This window comes from Rhineura floridana, chromosome 3 (assembly GCF_030035675.1).
Source record: "Rhineura floridana isolate rRhiFlo1 chromosome 3, rRhiFlo1.hap2, whole genome shotgun sequence".
Classification (NCBI taxonomy): domain Eukaryota; kingdom Metazoa; phylum Chordata; class Lepidosauria; order Squamata; family Rhineuridae; genus Rhineura; species Rhineura floridana.
In genome coordinates this window covers 39,363,026-39,379,566 of record NC_084482.1, presented here as the reverse complement: position 1 = coordinate 39,379,566, position 16,541 = coordinate 39,363,026, and the positions used below count along the sequence as shown (strand labels likewise).

General features: G+C 41.4%; 1 protein-coding gene across 6 annotated transcripts in view; it reads left to right on the top strand.

Annotated features, from left to right (window-relative positions):
- The window catches only part of SPATS2 (spermatogenesis associated serine rich 2), a 64,918-nt gene that overhangs the window by 27,295 nt on the left and 21,082 nt on the right, over window positions 1-16,541 (top strand). For all 6 annotated transcript variants that reach the window (XM_061615411.1, XM_061615407.1, XM_061615409.1 and 3 more), the window contains 3 exons: window positions 13,253-13,332; window positions 13,839-13,947; window positions 15,569-15,618. In XM_061615411.1, the coding sequence (XP_061471395.1) occupies window positions 13,253-13,332; window positions 13,839-13,947; window positions 15,569-15,618 (239 nt within the window). The remainder of the gene's footprint in view (window positions 1-13,252; window positions 13,333-13,838; window positions 13,948-15,568; window positions 15,619-16,541) is intronic.

Sequence of the window (16,541 nt, the reverse complement as noted above, 5' to 3'; positions counted from 1 at the left end):
TGATTGGTTCCTAGGATGCTGGAGACATTGGGACCCTGTTCCCAAAAAAGTAAGGGGTCTAAGACCCCCCAGACCTGGATGACTACACCCCTGCCCAACCCTGTGGAGCAGATTTGGAGTGTGGGGGAGAAGGGGGGAATCCTTGCTCAAGTGGAAATTCTTACACTGATGGGATGCGTTTCTTAAATATGGCCCAATTTGTCCATTATCCTGGAGCTCTGATCTTTTCTTCAGCTGTACCAATTCAGGAAGCAGATGGTCATTACATGTTTGAATTTTTCTCCCCACCCCCCAAAAACTCTGTGCATAGAAATGTAGTATGTTGGGGAGGGAGGAAAGGGTTGCAATAAACCTGCCAACAGCCTTGCTGTAAAAAAGGTCACTGTGACAATTTGAGAACTGCAGTGTCAGCATTGCGCAGAATTTCTTCATACTGTGTCCTGTTTTTATATAGCTAGACTAGGTGTGAAGTACCTCTGGCTTTCAGATGTTGCTGAACTACAACTGATGTCATCCCTGCCCATTGGCCCTGTTTGCTGGAGCCATTGGGAGTTGTAGTTCAACAACATCTGGAGAGCAAAAGGTTTCCCATACCTAGGCTAGACCAGAGGAGAGCAAAATGAGATCTGTTCTTCAGGTTGCTGCCCTCAGAACAGGTGGCGATAGTGGCTGTTCATTACCTGTCTCCTCTACAATGCTTCCACACCACCCACCATTCACTTGGACTTCAAGAGGCTACAGGGGTTTCTCCCTGGCTCATCAACTGTCTGCCTGTTTACCCTCTACACTGCCTTCCTTCAGCGAACATCTCCCTTTAAAGGAAAGCTCATGCCTGTGGCATCTTGCTCTTCCTACATTGTGGTAGACTTCTGGGCAGTGGATGTTGTCCATTAGGGTGAATTGAACACAGCCCCACCAACCTCAGCTTTACCTCAGTCCCTCCCATGTGCCTCTTTAGTTTTCTACCTTGGTCATCGTGGACACTTTATTAATGATCCCTGCAATATGAGAATAGCTGGAGAGTCCAGAGTTGTACGATGTACGCAATAGGAACATGGAATGTGAGAAGCATGAACCAGGGAAAGTTAGAAATTGTCAAGAAAGAAATGGAATGCATCCACATTACAATACTTGCCGTGAGTGAATTAAAATGGATGAGAATGGGACATTTTCAATCGGGCAACTAAAAAATATTTTATGCAGGAAATGAGAAATTAAGAAGAAATGGGATTGCTTTAATAGTGAGAAGTGATGGAGCAAGAGCAATTAGGAGCTATAGCAAGGTCTGAGTGATACCAATGAGATTAAATGGGAAACCTATTAACATAACCATCATCCAAGGCTATGCTCCAACAGCAAACACAGAAGAAGAGGAATTCATTTGTTGTTATATGCCTTCAAGTCGATTATAACCTATGGCGACCCTATGAATCAGCAACCTCCAGTAGCATCTGTTATAAACCACCCTGTTCAGATCTTGTAAGAAGAAGCCTGTGGCTTCCTTTATGGAATCAATCCATCTCGTTTGGTCTTCCTCTTTTTCTACTCCCTTCTGTTTGTCCCAGCATTATTGTCTTTTCTAGCAACTCATGTCTTCTCATGATGTGTCCAAAGTATGATAACCTCATTTTCATCATTTTAGCTTCTAGTAATAGTTCTGGTTTAATTTGTTCTAACACCCAATTATTTGTCTTTTTCACAGTCCATGGTACACTCAAAGCTCTCCTCCAACACCACATTTCAAATGAGTTGATTTTTCTCTTATTCACTTCACTGTCCAACTTTCACATCCGTACATAGAGATCGGGAATACCATGGCCTGAATGATCCTGACTTCAGTGTTCAGTGATACATCTTTTCATTGGAGGACCTTTTCTAGTTCTCTCATAGCTGCCCTCCCCAGTCCTAGCCTTCTTCTGATTTCTTGACTATTGTCTCCATTTTGGTTAATGACTGTGCCAAGATATTGATAATCCTTGACAAGTTCAATGTCCTCGTTAACTTTAAAGTTATATAACTCTTCTGTCGTTACTTTAGTGTTCTTGTCGTTCAGCCATAGTCCTGCTTTTGTGCTTTCCTCTTTAACTTTCATCAGCATTCGTTTCAAATCCTTACTGGTTTCTGCTAGTAGTATGGGATCTTCAGCATATCTTAAATTATTGATATTTCTCCCTCCAATTTTCACATCTCCTTCATCTTGGTCCAATCCCGCTTTCTGTATGATATGTTCTGTGTATAGATTAAATATATAAGGTGATAAAATACACCCTTGTCTCGCATCTTGTTGCCATAAGTCTTAATCTACTTGAAGGCACATAACAACAACAAAAACTTGTCATCAGCACATATTTACTATGCTTTTGGCCTAAATTAAGTATTAGTTTTTTAATTAGCTTTTATTTTAAATGTTCTCTTTTTGGCTGTCCCTGTAAGAGCTTGAGCAGTCACTGCTGACCTGAAGAACTACTGTGCATGTGATTTTTTTTCCATTGTAGCTTCATTGGGTAAACGCAGGCACATAATTACTGCAATATTCTCTGAAGTAATTTTCTTAGTGGCTTTGAGATACGATCTGCAATTCTTGGCTATCACTTAGGAGCAGGCATAGCAACCTATGTGCATATGCACACACACAGGCACACACAGTTCATAGGAGGGGGTGGATGGAATTTTTGCAGATGTTTTTCAGCACAGCCAAATTGAAAACACCATATGAGTTGGCAAGCTGTAGCTAATTTGTATTTAAGTAACATTTCACACATTATACTTGGGTATAGTGGGTCTGGAGTCAATGCAGCTAATGATATTTCATTCTAGAAATAAACTCCAAATGTGAATGCCTTTGAGTTAGTCTTTTAGAAATTGTGATTTGGTGCTAGGAAAATACTACATATCTCTAGGAACGTAGTTCAGTGGTTTTGGGAAGAGCCATAGCTCAGTGGTAGAGCATCTGCTTTGCATGCAGAAGGTCCCAGGTTCAGTTCCCAGCATCTCCAGGTAGGACTGTCCAAAACACTGGCACTCAGAGTAGGCAATACATGGACCACTCATCTAACTTGGTAGTAGGCAGTTTCCTATGTTCAGATTTCTGATTGCCCAGGTAACTGAGATGTCTGTATATTATTTAATATTATGGCATCAATATTTATGGTACCTAAAGAATAACATAAGCAAAAAAGGTAGGTCTCTGACCAAAAGGAGACTGTAAGTTCTTCGGAACAATGTGGAAGGATAAAACAATGAAAACGAGGAGAGACAAAAAAGAAAAGGAAGAATAGAGAGTAACAAAACAGAAATGAGGTGGAGAAAGGAACCGGAAGCCCAAGTGTAGGAGATATCTATCTGAATAAACACAGTTTCATATAATTGGGCATTGTTCTAATTGTGGAAGAAGACTGAGGAATTAATCCAAATGCTTCATGGATGGATTTTGAGGAGAGTTTTGAATTGGAAGTGAGGCGGAGCAGAGATGGCTGACCTCATTCAGCCCAAGCGCTGAATTCAAGGTTGGCCAACTCTCCAAAGGCTACATGTTAGCAGTAGTTGTGGCTAAGTGGTCACATGCTCAACATGCACATTGACAACATAGATACTTACCATCCATGTAGCTCACAGAAACCCACATATAGTACAAACATTCCTCACGCATGCTAGGGATGCAGCATGAGCTCCCTCCTTTTCTCTCTCTGTCTGTCTCTCTGGAACCCATATACTGAGAGGAAGGGTGGGATCTAAATCTAATAAATAAATAAAAATCTTCATCACAGCAAAGGGCTTAGAGGAAAGGCTTCTTCTGCGCCTAACCCAGTGCTGTGATTGGGAGGACAGTCATCTCCGTTGTTCAGAGAAAGCAGTTTTTCTCATCATCACAGTGCTGCACTGGAAAGAGAACTTTCATTCTAGTGCTGCAATGGGGAGGAAGATGGGGCATAGCGAGTCATTTAAAATAGCTTGACTGGCCTGATTCAGGCTACTGGTTTGCCACCCCCATTTTAGACAGAAGCAGCAAGGGGGTGAATAGGTGAAGTTAAAGAAAGTTAAAGGAACTAGGAGTGGTAGAGTTGGAGGCACTTCATGCGTCAAGAATTTATTGCCCTATAAGAGTAGAGAAAGCATGGCAAGGCTCTGAAGTGCTTTAACAACAAGGAGATGTGCTGGTTGTGGAAGTGGATCAATTACTAGTGTGGAGGCACATCACATTGTCTGAATTATGAGAAAACAATTATTTTGGCAGCAGAATACTAGTGAAAGGTGAGGGGACTCAGGGTCAAGTTAAACAGGATGAGGCAATGACTTACATGTCAGCCCTTTTTGCATATAAAGCTGGTTGGAGTCTTCAGAATGCATGGGACAGGAGCACTGAAGCCTCCTCCTTATTTATCTGTTTATTGTATTTGTATACCCCCCTCATAGCCAAAGCTCTCTGGGCGGTTTACCGTAACTAAAAACATTAAAAACAAATATACAAATTTAATCCGGTTTTAGGCCCGGTTTTGGCACTGAAACAGCCTTGGTCGCCCTGTATGATGACCTTTGTCGGGAGAGGGACAGGGGGAGTGTGACTCTGTTGATTCTCCTTGATCTCTCAGCTGCTTTTGATACCATCGACCATGGTATCCTTCTGGGAAGACTCACGGAGTTGGGAGTTGGGGGTACTGCTTGGCAGTGGCTCCGCTCCTACTTGGTGGGTCGTCACCAGAAGGTAGTGCTGGGGAACATTGCTCGACACCCTGGACTCTCCATTGTAGAGTCCCGCAGGGATCGGTACTGTCCCCCATGCTTTTTAACATCTACATGCAGCCGCTGGGTGCGGTCATCAGGAGTTTTGGGGTGCGTTGTCATCAGTATGCTGATGACACGCAACTCTATTTCTCCTTTTCATCCTCTTCAGGTGAGGCTGTTAACGTGCTAAACCGTTGCCTGGCCGCGATAATGGACTGGATGGGGGCTAACAAACTGAAGCTCAATCCTGACAAGACCGAGACGCTGTTGGTGAGTGCCTTCACTGCCCAGATGGAGGATGTTCATCCTGTTCTTGATGGGGTTACACTCCCCTTGAAGGAACAGGTTCGTAGCTTGGGAGTTCTTTTCGATCCTTCCTTGTCTCTCGAGACCCAGGTGGCCTTGGTGGCACGGAATGCTTTCTACCATCTTCGACTGGTAGCCCAGCTACGTCCCTATCTGGACAGTGATGACCTCGCCTCAGTTGTTCACGCTCTGGTAACTTCTAGGCTGGACTACTGCAATGCGCTCTACGTTGGGCTGCGCTTGAAGATAGTTCGGAAACTACAGCTAGTCCAGAATACAGCGGCCAGATTACTGATGCGGACCAGAAGGTCTGCTCATATAACACCTGTTCTGGCTCGTCTGCACTGGCTTCCTATTTGTTTCCGGGCTAAATTCAAAGTGCTGGTTTTGACCTATAAAGCCCTACACGGCATGGGACCGCAATACCTGGTGGAACGCCTCTCCCAATATGAACCTACCCGTACACTGCGCTCAACATCTAAGGCCCTCCTCCGGGTGCCATCCCATCGAGAAGCCCGGAGAGTTGTGACTAGAACTAGGGCCTTTTCGGTAGTGGCCCCCGAACTGTGGAATAGTCTCCCCGATGAGGTATGCCTGGCGCCAACGCTGCTATCCTTTCGGCGCCAGGTGAAAACCTTTTTATACTCCCAGGCATTTTAAAGTGTATTTTATAGTGTATTTTATAGTGTATTTTATCAGTATTTTCATTATTGTTGTATTTTGACGTTGTTGGTTCTTTGTTATTGTTTGTTTTGATCTTTGATTTTGTTATACTTATTGTATTTATATATTGTGCTTGTTTTATCTTTTATGTACACCGCCCAGAGAGCCTTTTTGGCTTAGGGCGGTATATAAATTAAATTAAATTAATAAATAAATAAAAACACATCTTTTAAAACACAGTTTAAAACAATTTAAAAAACACATGCTAAAATCCCTGGGAGAAGAGGAAAGTCTTGACCTGGTGCTGAAAAGATATGCCTTACCTCCCCTCAGCTTAGCCTGTTGCTCGAATGACTTTTCTCTGTTTCTGGATCGCTTCCAACAAAGTGTTTCATCACCCCTCTGCTATCCTTTCTAAAGGAAGGCCCAGCTAGCCTCCTTTTTCATATGTGAGTGGGGTGAATATGTGGAAATAAATGTGTATACTACCATCACATCTAGTTTGATCCTTGGGATCTGTGCTTTGGGAAGTTGCATAAGAAGGTCAGTATAACCTGTCAGTGATTTACAGGCTTATTGTATTATGTAACTTTTATTCTGCTGATGTGGCATGTGGATGAGAGATGACCTGTAACTATAATCCATAAATCTGCTTGCAGGACCTGGGGTTACAGAATATGCAGACTGTTTCTACTTTATGATCTGCTGGGTATCACTGATTCTGAAACAACTCATCTTCTGTCATACTAAACTGAACATGAATAGGTTGCGTTTCAACTAAATATCTCCTTGATGGCACAGTTATTCTGAGAAAAGTTTCAGGGTTGAGTTGAACTTTAATAGGGAATTTGGCGAACAGGTTTGAGAACACCTCTTTACAGTGTCAGATGGTTGTTTTTTAACATCTTGCTTGTAGCGTGTTTAAAATAAGTATATATGTATATTGGCACATAAAGAGTTGTATTCAACCAAGTTCTACTCAGAGTAGGCCCACCGAAATTAAGAAACCTATGTTAGTCATGTTTGTCTACTTCAAGGGGTCTACACTGAGTAGAGGTAGCAGTAAATACTACTCAAAGTAATTAACACTCAATTATGCTTCAAGGTCTGGACACTAAAACTACAAAAGCTTTCCCAAGAAATAAGACAGGTAATAATGGATATAGTGTGGCAGTATTGCAGTGAGTATTTCCCGGTATTGCAGCTATTTAAAGAACTAGTTTTGGTCTTGTAGTGGTTAGAATAATAGCCTTAAATAGCATGACTTGTGATGGCTACATTATGAACAGTGAAGCAATTAAGGTTGTCTATGGCAGCAATAGGTAGACTTCAGGCTTTTGGGATCTACGTCTTGTTTTACTGGAACCCTGAGAGATCCATTAACTGGAGGCAGGTGCAGAAAGCATAGAATTAAAGGAGCTTGTTTTGAGTCCCAGAAATGAATGGAGCTCATAGTCCTTCTGTGCACAAATCCACTCCTGGTTCTCCCCCTCTACTCAGCTTTCTTCATTTTAATATTATAATTGGGGGTAGGAGTCATTTTGTTGCCACTGTTAAACAACTGGGAACCAGAAATCCTGGCTGATGTATTTAAAAAATACTCTCAGATTCCCAGTAGATTCTGATCTACCTTCTGCCCACCCTGGTCTGTGGAATCGATCACATCTAATCAAAGGAAGAGCTGCAGTCTGCTTTGCTCTTTAAAAAAAAAGGCATAAAAAACAAACTTGCTCTACTGTGAATGCACACTTGCTACTTAAGGTCTGGAATTGCATGCTTATGAAAACAGACTGCTGTGTCATTTTTAGCCGGCATGCTGGGATTATAAGCACCTAAAAAGGAGCAGTTAACTGATTACCTTCTTAATTGCTTTTTCAACTATGTCTTGACAAAGGAAAGAGAACCCAGATTGTTTTTGGGGAGCACAAATGATTTAGGACAACATTCACCAATAATAAGGGACCAGCATGCTACACGTCACATAATTCTAAGGGTCATAGAATCATAGAATAGTAGAGTAGGAAGGGGCCTATAAGGCCATCAAGTCCAACTCCCTGCTCAATGCAGGAATCCAAATCAAGCATTCCCGACAGATAGCTGTACAGCTACCTCTTGAATGCCTTCAGTGTCAGAGAGCCCACTACTTCTAGGTAATTGGTTCCATTGTCATATGGCTCTAACAGTTAGGACGTTTTTCCTGATGTCCAGTTGAAATCTGGCTTCCTGCAACTTGAGCCCATTATTCTGTGTCCTGCATTCTGGGATGATCAAGAAGAGATCCTGGCCCTCCTCTGTGTGACAACCTTTCATGTACTTGAGGAGCGCTATCATATCTACCCTCAGTCTTCTCTTCTCCAGGCTAAACATGCCCAGTTCTTCTGTCTCTCCTCATAGGGCTTGGTTCCCCTGATCATCCTTGTTGCCCTCCTCTGAACCTGTTCCAGTTTGTCTGCATCCTTCTTGAAGTGCGGAGACCAGAACTGGACGCAGTATTCAAGATGAGGCCTAACCAGTGCTGAATAGAGGGGAACTAATACTTCACACGATTTGGAAACTATACTAATGCAGCCTAATATAACGTTTGCCTTTTTTGCAGCCACATCACGCTGTTGACTCATATTCAGCTTGTGACCAATGACAATTCCAAGATCCTTCTTACATATCGTATTGCTGAGCCAAGTATTCCCCACCTTATAACTGTGCATTTGGTTTCTTTTTCCTAAGTGCAGAACTTTGCATTTATCCCTGTTGAATTTCATTCTGTTGTTTTCAGCCCAATGCTCCAGCCTATCAAGGTCCCTTTAAATTGTTGAAGAACACTGGGCCTAGGACCGAGCCCTGTGGTACCCCATTCGTTACTTCCACCCAGTTTGAGAAGGAACCATTGATAAGCACTCTTTGAGTATGATTCTGGAGCCAGCTGTGGATCCGCCTGATAGTTGTTCCATCCAGCCCACATTTAGCTAGCTTGTTAATCAGAATATCATGGGGCACTTTGTCAAAAGCTTTGCTGAAGTCGAGATATATTATGTCCACAGCATTCCCACAGTCTACCAGGGAGGTTACCCGATCAAAAAATGAGATGAGATTAGTTTCGCAGGATTTGTTCTTCATAAATCCGTGTTGGCTTCTAGTAATCGCTGCATTGCTTTCAAGGTGCTTACAGATTGACTGCTTTATAATCTGCTCCAGAATTTTTCCAGGGATTGATGTTAGGCTGACTGGTCTGTAGTTCCCAGGTTCCTCCTTCTTGCCCTTTTTGAAGATAGGGACAACATTTGCTCTCCTCCAGTCATCCGGCACTTCACCAGTCCTCCATGATTTTGCAAAGTAATAGAGAGCGGTTCTGAGAGTTCTTCAGCCAGTTCCTTCAATACTCTAGGATGCAGTTTATCCGGCCCTGCCAATTTGAACTCATTCAAAGTGATTAGGTGTTCCTTGACCATTTGTCTATCAATCTCAAGCTCCAATCCTGCCCCTTCTACTTCATATTTCGCGGGAGGATCATAGACCCTTTTTTGGGAGAAGACTGAGCCAAAGTAGGAATTGAGGACTTCTGCCTTTTCTTTGTCACCTGTTACCATTTTGCCATCCTCATTGAGTATCTGTGCCACCATTTCTTTTCTCTGTCTTTTACAATGGATGTACCTGAAGAAAGCTTTTTTGTTGCTTTTAGCATCCCTCGCTAGCCTCAGCTCATTCTCATCTTTAGCCTTCCTGACACCATCCCTGCAATTCCGTGATACCTGCCTGTACTCTTCCTTTGTGGCCTGGCCTTCTTTCCACTTCCTGTATGTGTCCTTTTTGTTTTCAGGTCATCTCTAAGCTTTTTGTGAAGCCACATTGGCTTCTTCTGCTGTTTTCCCCCTTTTTTCCTTGTTAGAATTGCTTGCCATTGCGCTTTTAGAATTTCCTTTTTTAGAAACTCCCACCCATCTTGGACTCCTTTTCTCATTAGGGTCGCTTGCCATGGAACCGTACTTAACAATTGTTCTGAGTTCTTTGAAATCAGCTTTCCTGAAGTCCAGGGGACGCATATGGCTACTCTCAGCTTTTGCTTCTGTTAAAATCAAGAATTCAAGTATGTTGTGGTCACTTTCCCCCAGAGTGCAGTATCTTTTAAAATCAAAGAAGAGTTCAGCATATTGAACAGTTTGTGAATGGACTTTGAGAGATGGATGTTACATTTTTACTTCCTGAGTGGACTTTGAATATTAGACGTGGAGACAAGATAGAGAAGCTAGAGAAATTGTGCTATAAACCAGGAATAAGCAGAAGGTAGATGGGATCTACAAGTAGATTGCAGATAGATGAGTAGATAGCAGGGTGATCAGCTTGGTGTCTGATTCCCAGCTGTCTAACAATAGCAGAATGTATCCCTACACCCACCCACCCTGAGTTTTTATAATAGATGTAGTATTTCAAACATAATTTGTTCTTGTACGTGCAGGTCAACTCTGGGTTATGGGAGAAAGGAGTGAATTGGTTCCATCCTCTTTGTAAATAAGCCCACAGACATTATTGGCCTGCAAAAGTCTTTATTAGCTTTCTGGGGGGTTTAAGGTCTTGAGGGGGCAGAAATGTTAAGTTCTGCATTTAGGTGGGAAGAATCAGATATACAGATAAAGGGTGGGTGATACCTGTTTTAATAGTAATATATGTGAAGACAATATAATGTTGTTGTTGTTATGTGCCTTCAAGTCGATTACGACTTATGGCGACCCTATGAATCGGCAACCTCCAAGAGCATCTGTCATGGACCACCCTGTTCAGATCTTGTAAATTCAGGTCTGTGGCTTCCTTTATGGAATCAATCCATCTCTTGTTTGGTCTTTCTCTTTTTCTACTCCCTTCTGTTTTTCCCAGCATTATTGTCTTTTCTGATGAATCATGTCTTCTCATTATGTGTCCAAAGTATGATAACCTCAGTTTCATCATTTTAGCTTCTAGTGACAGTTCTGGTTTAATTTGTTTAACTTTCATCAGCATTAGTTTCAAATCATTACTGGTTTCTGCTAAGAGTATGGTATCGTTGGCATATCTTAAATTATTGATATTTCTCCCTCCAATTTTCACATCTCTTTCATCTTGGTCCAATCCCACTTTCCGTATGATATGTTCTGCATATAGATTAAACAAATAGGGTGATAAAATACACCCTTGTCTCAAAACCCTTTCTGATTGGGAGCCAATCAGTTTCTCCATATTCTGTCCTTACAGTATTGTCCAGAGCAGCCTTTCCCAACCAGTGTGCCTCCAAATGTTGTTGTACCACAACTCCCATCAGCCTCAGCAAGCATTGCCAATGGTCAGGAAAGATGGGAATTGTGGTCCAACAACATCTGGAAGCACACTGGTTGGGAAAGGCTGGTCCAGAGTATAGGTTGTGCATCAGGACATTCAGCTGCTGTGGTAACCCAATTTCTTTTACAGCATTCGATAGTTTTTCATGAGCTACACAATCAGAGGCTTTGCTGTAATCTATAAAGCACAGGGTGATTTCCTTCTGAAATTCCTTGGTCCATTATCCAAGTTATGTTTGCGATATGATCTCTGGTGCCTCTTCCCTTTCTAAGTCCAGCTTGGATGTCTGGCATTTCTCGTTCCATATATGGTAAGAGCCTTTGTTGTAGAAACTTGGCATTACTTTAATGCAACAGAAATAGAGGGTCCAGATTGTGAGAAGTAGCAGTATTACTCTATGCTGCTTTAGTCAAACTTCACCTTAAATATTATGTGCAGTTCTGGTCACCACAGTTTGATAAGGATATTGTCGAACTGGAGTATGTCTGGAACAGGGCAACAGAGATGTTGAAGGGCTTGGAGGTCAAGTCCTATGAGAAAAACTGTGGCTATGCTTCCAGTTTGTGAGAGATGCTACAGTTGGGTACAGCTGCTTGGGCTGTGGATGCCACTTCACCCACCAGTGGAAGGTCAGATCTAAAAACACCTCCAAAATTTATACCTGAACTTCTAGGGGAAGTGCACCTCCATCCAAAATAGACCGACCACCACCTCCCAGCTCAGAGAATCCCCATTCTCCCAAACATAAAGGCTTTGGCAGGGATTTTAGAGGCATCTGTCAGACCCGTAGAGAATGGTCCTCAACCTTTTTTCCCCGTGGACCACTTGAAAATTTCAGAGGGTCTTAGCGGACCACTTAATTTTCTGCCTGTTGTAGCAATTGTAAATGCACTGTGCTAGAAAAACCACTGTGTGTGGTTTTTAATTATATTTTTATTGTTCCTTTTATTTCTTATATTGTATTTTATTGTTTTACATTTTGAATTCCATAGAGTGAAATACAATATAAGAAATAGAAAGCAATAAAAATACAGCTAGAAATCAATGTGAATGTGGGCGCTCCCCAGACTACCCGAATAAAGATCATGGACCACTAGTGGTCTAGGGACCACAGTTTGGAAACCCCTGCCTTAGATCATCAAGGTACTCCTTTCTTGCTGCTTCAGTCCTTTGGTTCTGAAAATTGTAATTAAATTATCATGGACCACCCCTTTTGTTGTGTGCAAGTCCTAAAGGCAAAACAAATAAATGCATGTTGGAAATTATAGTGGCATTAAACAGAACTGGCAGCTGGCAGATCTTGATAAATGAATTGCATATTATTCTCAAGATCAGCACTAAACAACAAAGGCAACATTGAGACTGCTCCAGTTATTTTAATTGATATCAGACTAGTTCTGTTAGAAGTTACATTTCTTTCATTGACATTGTGAGCCTTTTTTTCCCACCTGAGATGGCCAACAAGGCAGAATTTCAACAACTTGTTAGGGGTCTCACAAAACAAGAGGGGGCAAAATTGAAACAGATCTAGCATGTTCTCTGATAAAGCTGTTATCCTTTTGAGCCTTCCCTCCTCTGGTGACCTCCAGTTTTTATCAGCCATGGTGAAGTGCCTGCATGTATGCTGCTGTGCCATATGCTTCTCCGTGTTGGGTTCAGTGAATGTGAGTGACACATATGTGGCTGAAGATCGGCGTGGCCTGACTGAAAGCAGAAGCTGCAACAAGCTGAGAGGGTTGTGTGAATAGGCCAGAATCTTGAATGTGATTGCTGCTCCCAATTTTGTCCATCAGTGTATTGTTTGCTCTGAAGTAGAGCTAAGGATTGGTGTAGCCATGTTGAAGGTGTGTAGAACCTGATGATAAATCTTGAAAAGAAGCTTTAGTGTGCCTGGGAAAATACCAGGCTAAGCTTCAGACCTTCAGGACTCATCAAAAGTTCTTCCTGGGCAGTCTTATTTGGAGATGGTCTTGCCATATTGCCAGGGCTACTTGTTTTCAGAGTTCTGCTTCAAGGCATTGTGTACAATTGCTGCAGTGTTCAACAGGTGGAATTCCTGTGCTCTCTGCCTCTCTCGTCGGGTGTGTCTGCACAGTGTCATCTTCAAGGATTAGATATGACCTTTTAGCATAATCTTCAGTCTACTTTTTATTATCTTTCTGCGCAGCATAGTGTGTATCTACAATTAGTCTGAGACTTTTATTTCTATCTTGTTCATTCCTTCCATTCTGAACATTAATGTCTCTCTGCACTTCAGATTCATCAGGATTTATTTTTGATGTGCAGTCCAATACTGTGATGGCCCAAGGAGGTACTTTTGAAAACATGAAAGAGAAGGTAAGTAATTCCTGAACAGTTCTTTTAGCTAGGACTTAGGTATGTTATATTGCTGCTTGAAAGTTGCAAGAAGCTTATGAGCCCCTATGAGCAGAAATGTGGGATGTGTAGAAACTCTGCTTGCTATAGGCATGCCTGTTATCTCTTTCGCTGAGAATGTGAGCATTTAAAAAAATACTTTTTTTTAAGATAGCCTTGATTTAGGAGCAAAGTTTACTGGCCAAATACATTTGGCAACATACTGAGTTGTTAAGCAAAAGGAGCCCAGGTGGCTAAACTGCTGCTGTCTGTTCATGTTGCGTCCAGCTAAAGCATCTGTGAGAGGGTTGCTGTCTTGGGATGGGCTTCAGAAAAACATTGCCAGAGAAAACAACATTAATGGGCTGTTCCCAGAGCAAAACCGAAACTGACATCAACTGGAAGAAAAGAAACTTAATTCGTTTCCTATGTTAGAAGTAAGGGAAAATACTTGGTTAATGTGTGACCTGCATATCTGACTCTTCTAGATCAGTGCCGTGCGAGCAATAGTCCCCAACCGCAGCAACAATGAAATTATCCTGGTGCTGCAGCACTTTGATAACTGTGTAGACCGAACAGTGCAGGCTTTCATGGAAGGTGAGTTATTTTAAGGGCAACGTTCTAGCTCCGATGCTATCTGGCAGACTTCAACACCCAAAATCTGTGGTGGGCATAAGAAGCAGGCAGACATCCTGGCACTTCAGATGTCGTTGTGACATAATATGTGGGTGTTTTTGCCAGATTCGTACTTGGTCTGGTGAGTGACTGGGAAATAGCATTTGGGATGAGGAGTCTGGTGTACAGTTATGACTGGAAAAGAAAGATGGAAGCATAGCTTTGCTGAGTAAAGGGTTTTACACACAGAGAGAAACTCCATGTGAAAAAGAAAATAAGTGTTCAACTATGTAAACTATTGAGTGAAAAACTCACAGGTATCTATTTTATCATTATAATCAGGAGTGAACATGGCATCCAAACATGCATAATTGTGGCAAAATAAATATTGATGCAGTTTTTACAAACAAGTATACGCTGATATACATGCATTCATTTTCAAAATGAACTGTGAGAGCTAGAAATTTGTTTTGTTTGGAAGTGTATGTGTGTATATATGTGTGTACTTGGATCATTAAAGTTTTGCTTTGGATTTTGGATTCTATATTCTGCACTGTACAGTATTTTAGCAATACAAATTCCCAGATTTCCTGCTTGATTCCTTTGCATATGCTAACGTAGACTCATGAGCATTTAAGTTTTCATTGCCTAATGTGAACCAATTTGGTGGCAGGCCCAGGTGCACCTCTCATTAAATAGTATTGATTGTCATTAGACTATATTTGGTGGCCTTTTTCAGAAAAAACACCACATTGGTTTCATTCCTGTTCATGAATATAGTTTTCTTTGCATAGTCTCTTTCAGGATCTATTTAAGAACTATATGAAACAAAAGACAATATTTCGGTACATTTGAGACTAGAATTGTAGGCATAGAGGTCCTAAAATCTTTTGTTACTACACTACCATTAAGCAAAATCAGCTTATATCTAAACTATCTATGCAGTGGCTGAGAAATACTTATTTAGCTACTCAAAATCTAGTAGGCTATACTTCCAATGCCAGGAAAATCAATCAAATTTTATTATTCTGGCATATACATACTACAACACATCAGCACAACAAAAAAAGTTTATAAATTAAAACATTGCAGGAATGGAATACTGAGATTCAGAAGGGGCACACTTTAGTTCAAATTAGATCACTATATCTCTGTACTAATTTATAGCAATTCTTCCTGGCATTTCTTGCTCCCACGTGAAATAGAGCCACTTTATATGTTACAAAGACTTTTAATTTCACTTGCGAGAAAACAAAAAATGTCCTGCAAGGGCACTCAAAATACTCCCTGTAAATAAGTGCCCATCCTTCCTACTTTTTTCTGGCCCTTGAACTGTATTCACTGCTGTATTCTTCTCTTTGGTTTTTTGCAAAACAAAAACAAATAAAAAACACTATTCAAGAGCTGGAGGATGATCTGCTTTCTAACCCATGAGCAGAAAGGAAATCTGTTATTATTCTCCGTCAAATGCTATCTGTCCCACATCAGTCACTCATGTAACTCTAGTGTTCTTTTTAAGATCTTCAGTTTTTTACTTTCTACTTTGGATACATCACGCATTAACCATAATCTATTTCTGCTTATGATTTTTTTTAAAAAACAGGCAGTGCCAGTGCAGTGTTGAAAGAGTGGACAGTAACTGGCAAGAAAAAGGTAAGCCTTGATTTGGTCTCAAGCTTGGCTTGGTGTGGAGTCATTCTTTAAAGACTTTGGGACTTGCTAAGCCCATCTCCTTCTGCCACTCTCACTAAACTACAGTGGCACAATGGAAAGAGCGAATAAGAGAATATGTCATAGGATGACTTTGCATACTTTTATTACCAAAAAGACATTGATTTGGGACATGGTCTCCATTGTGTGGTAGCTTTTGGAATAAAGTTAAAAAAACACAATTCACTTTGCTCAGTAATATTGGTTGTATTTATAAGTGACAATGTCATCTGGAAACTTTTTCAGCTGGTACACATGTGTTAGGTGCCCATCAATGTAGTTTGTTTGTTCTTTCTGCAGTACATTTTTTCTCTCTTACCCCACCGCCAAATTCCTGGTCCTGGGAAACTGCTCCTTAGCACCTCTTTAGGCCTCTTCAGGCCTCTTCAGGTTCAGGGCTAGTTTTTGGTATCTAAACTGAAACTTTGCCCCTTTGAGCAGTGGAAATCTTATTCAGCCATGTCCCCAGCTTCTAAGATTTCACAAGGCATTTCCCACACACTGTCAAGCACATCTTTTCAGAATGGAAAGCTGCAACTCTTGGAGCCAGTGAGAGTCCAGTGACGCATTCTGTGCTTTTTCTGCAGTTGCTCAAAATCATGGACACATTTGTGAACATAACCAGTCCTTCAGAATAATTGATGGTTGAGTGCAATATTTTTAATGCTCTCCTGCACTGAAGCATTTCCTTATGACTGTTGCCATGCATAGCACACTTGGGTCGCATTAATCTCGGTCTGCCTGTTCTAATTGTTAAATAAATCTATCCTACTTTTAAGGGATCAGTGCCTAGGGCTTTTGACTGTAAAGTATTTAATTATCTGATGTTCAAGTAGTAAGAATGATCTCAGAAATTAAGCTTAGCT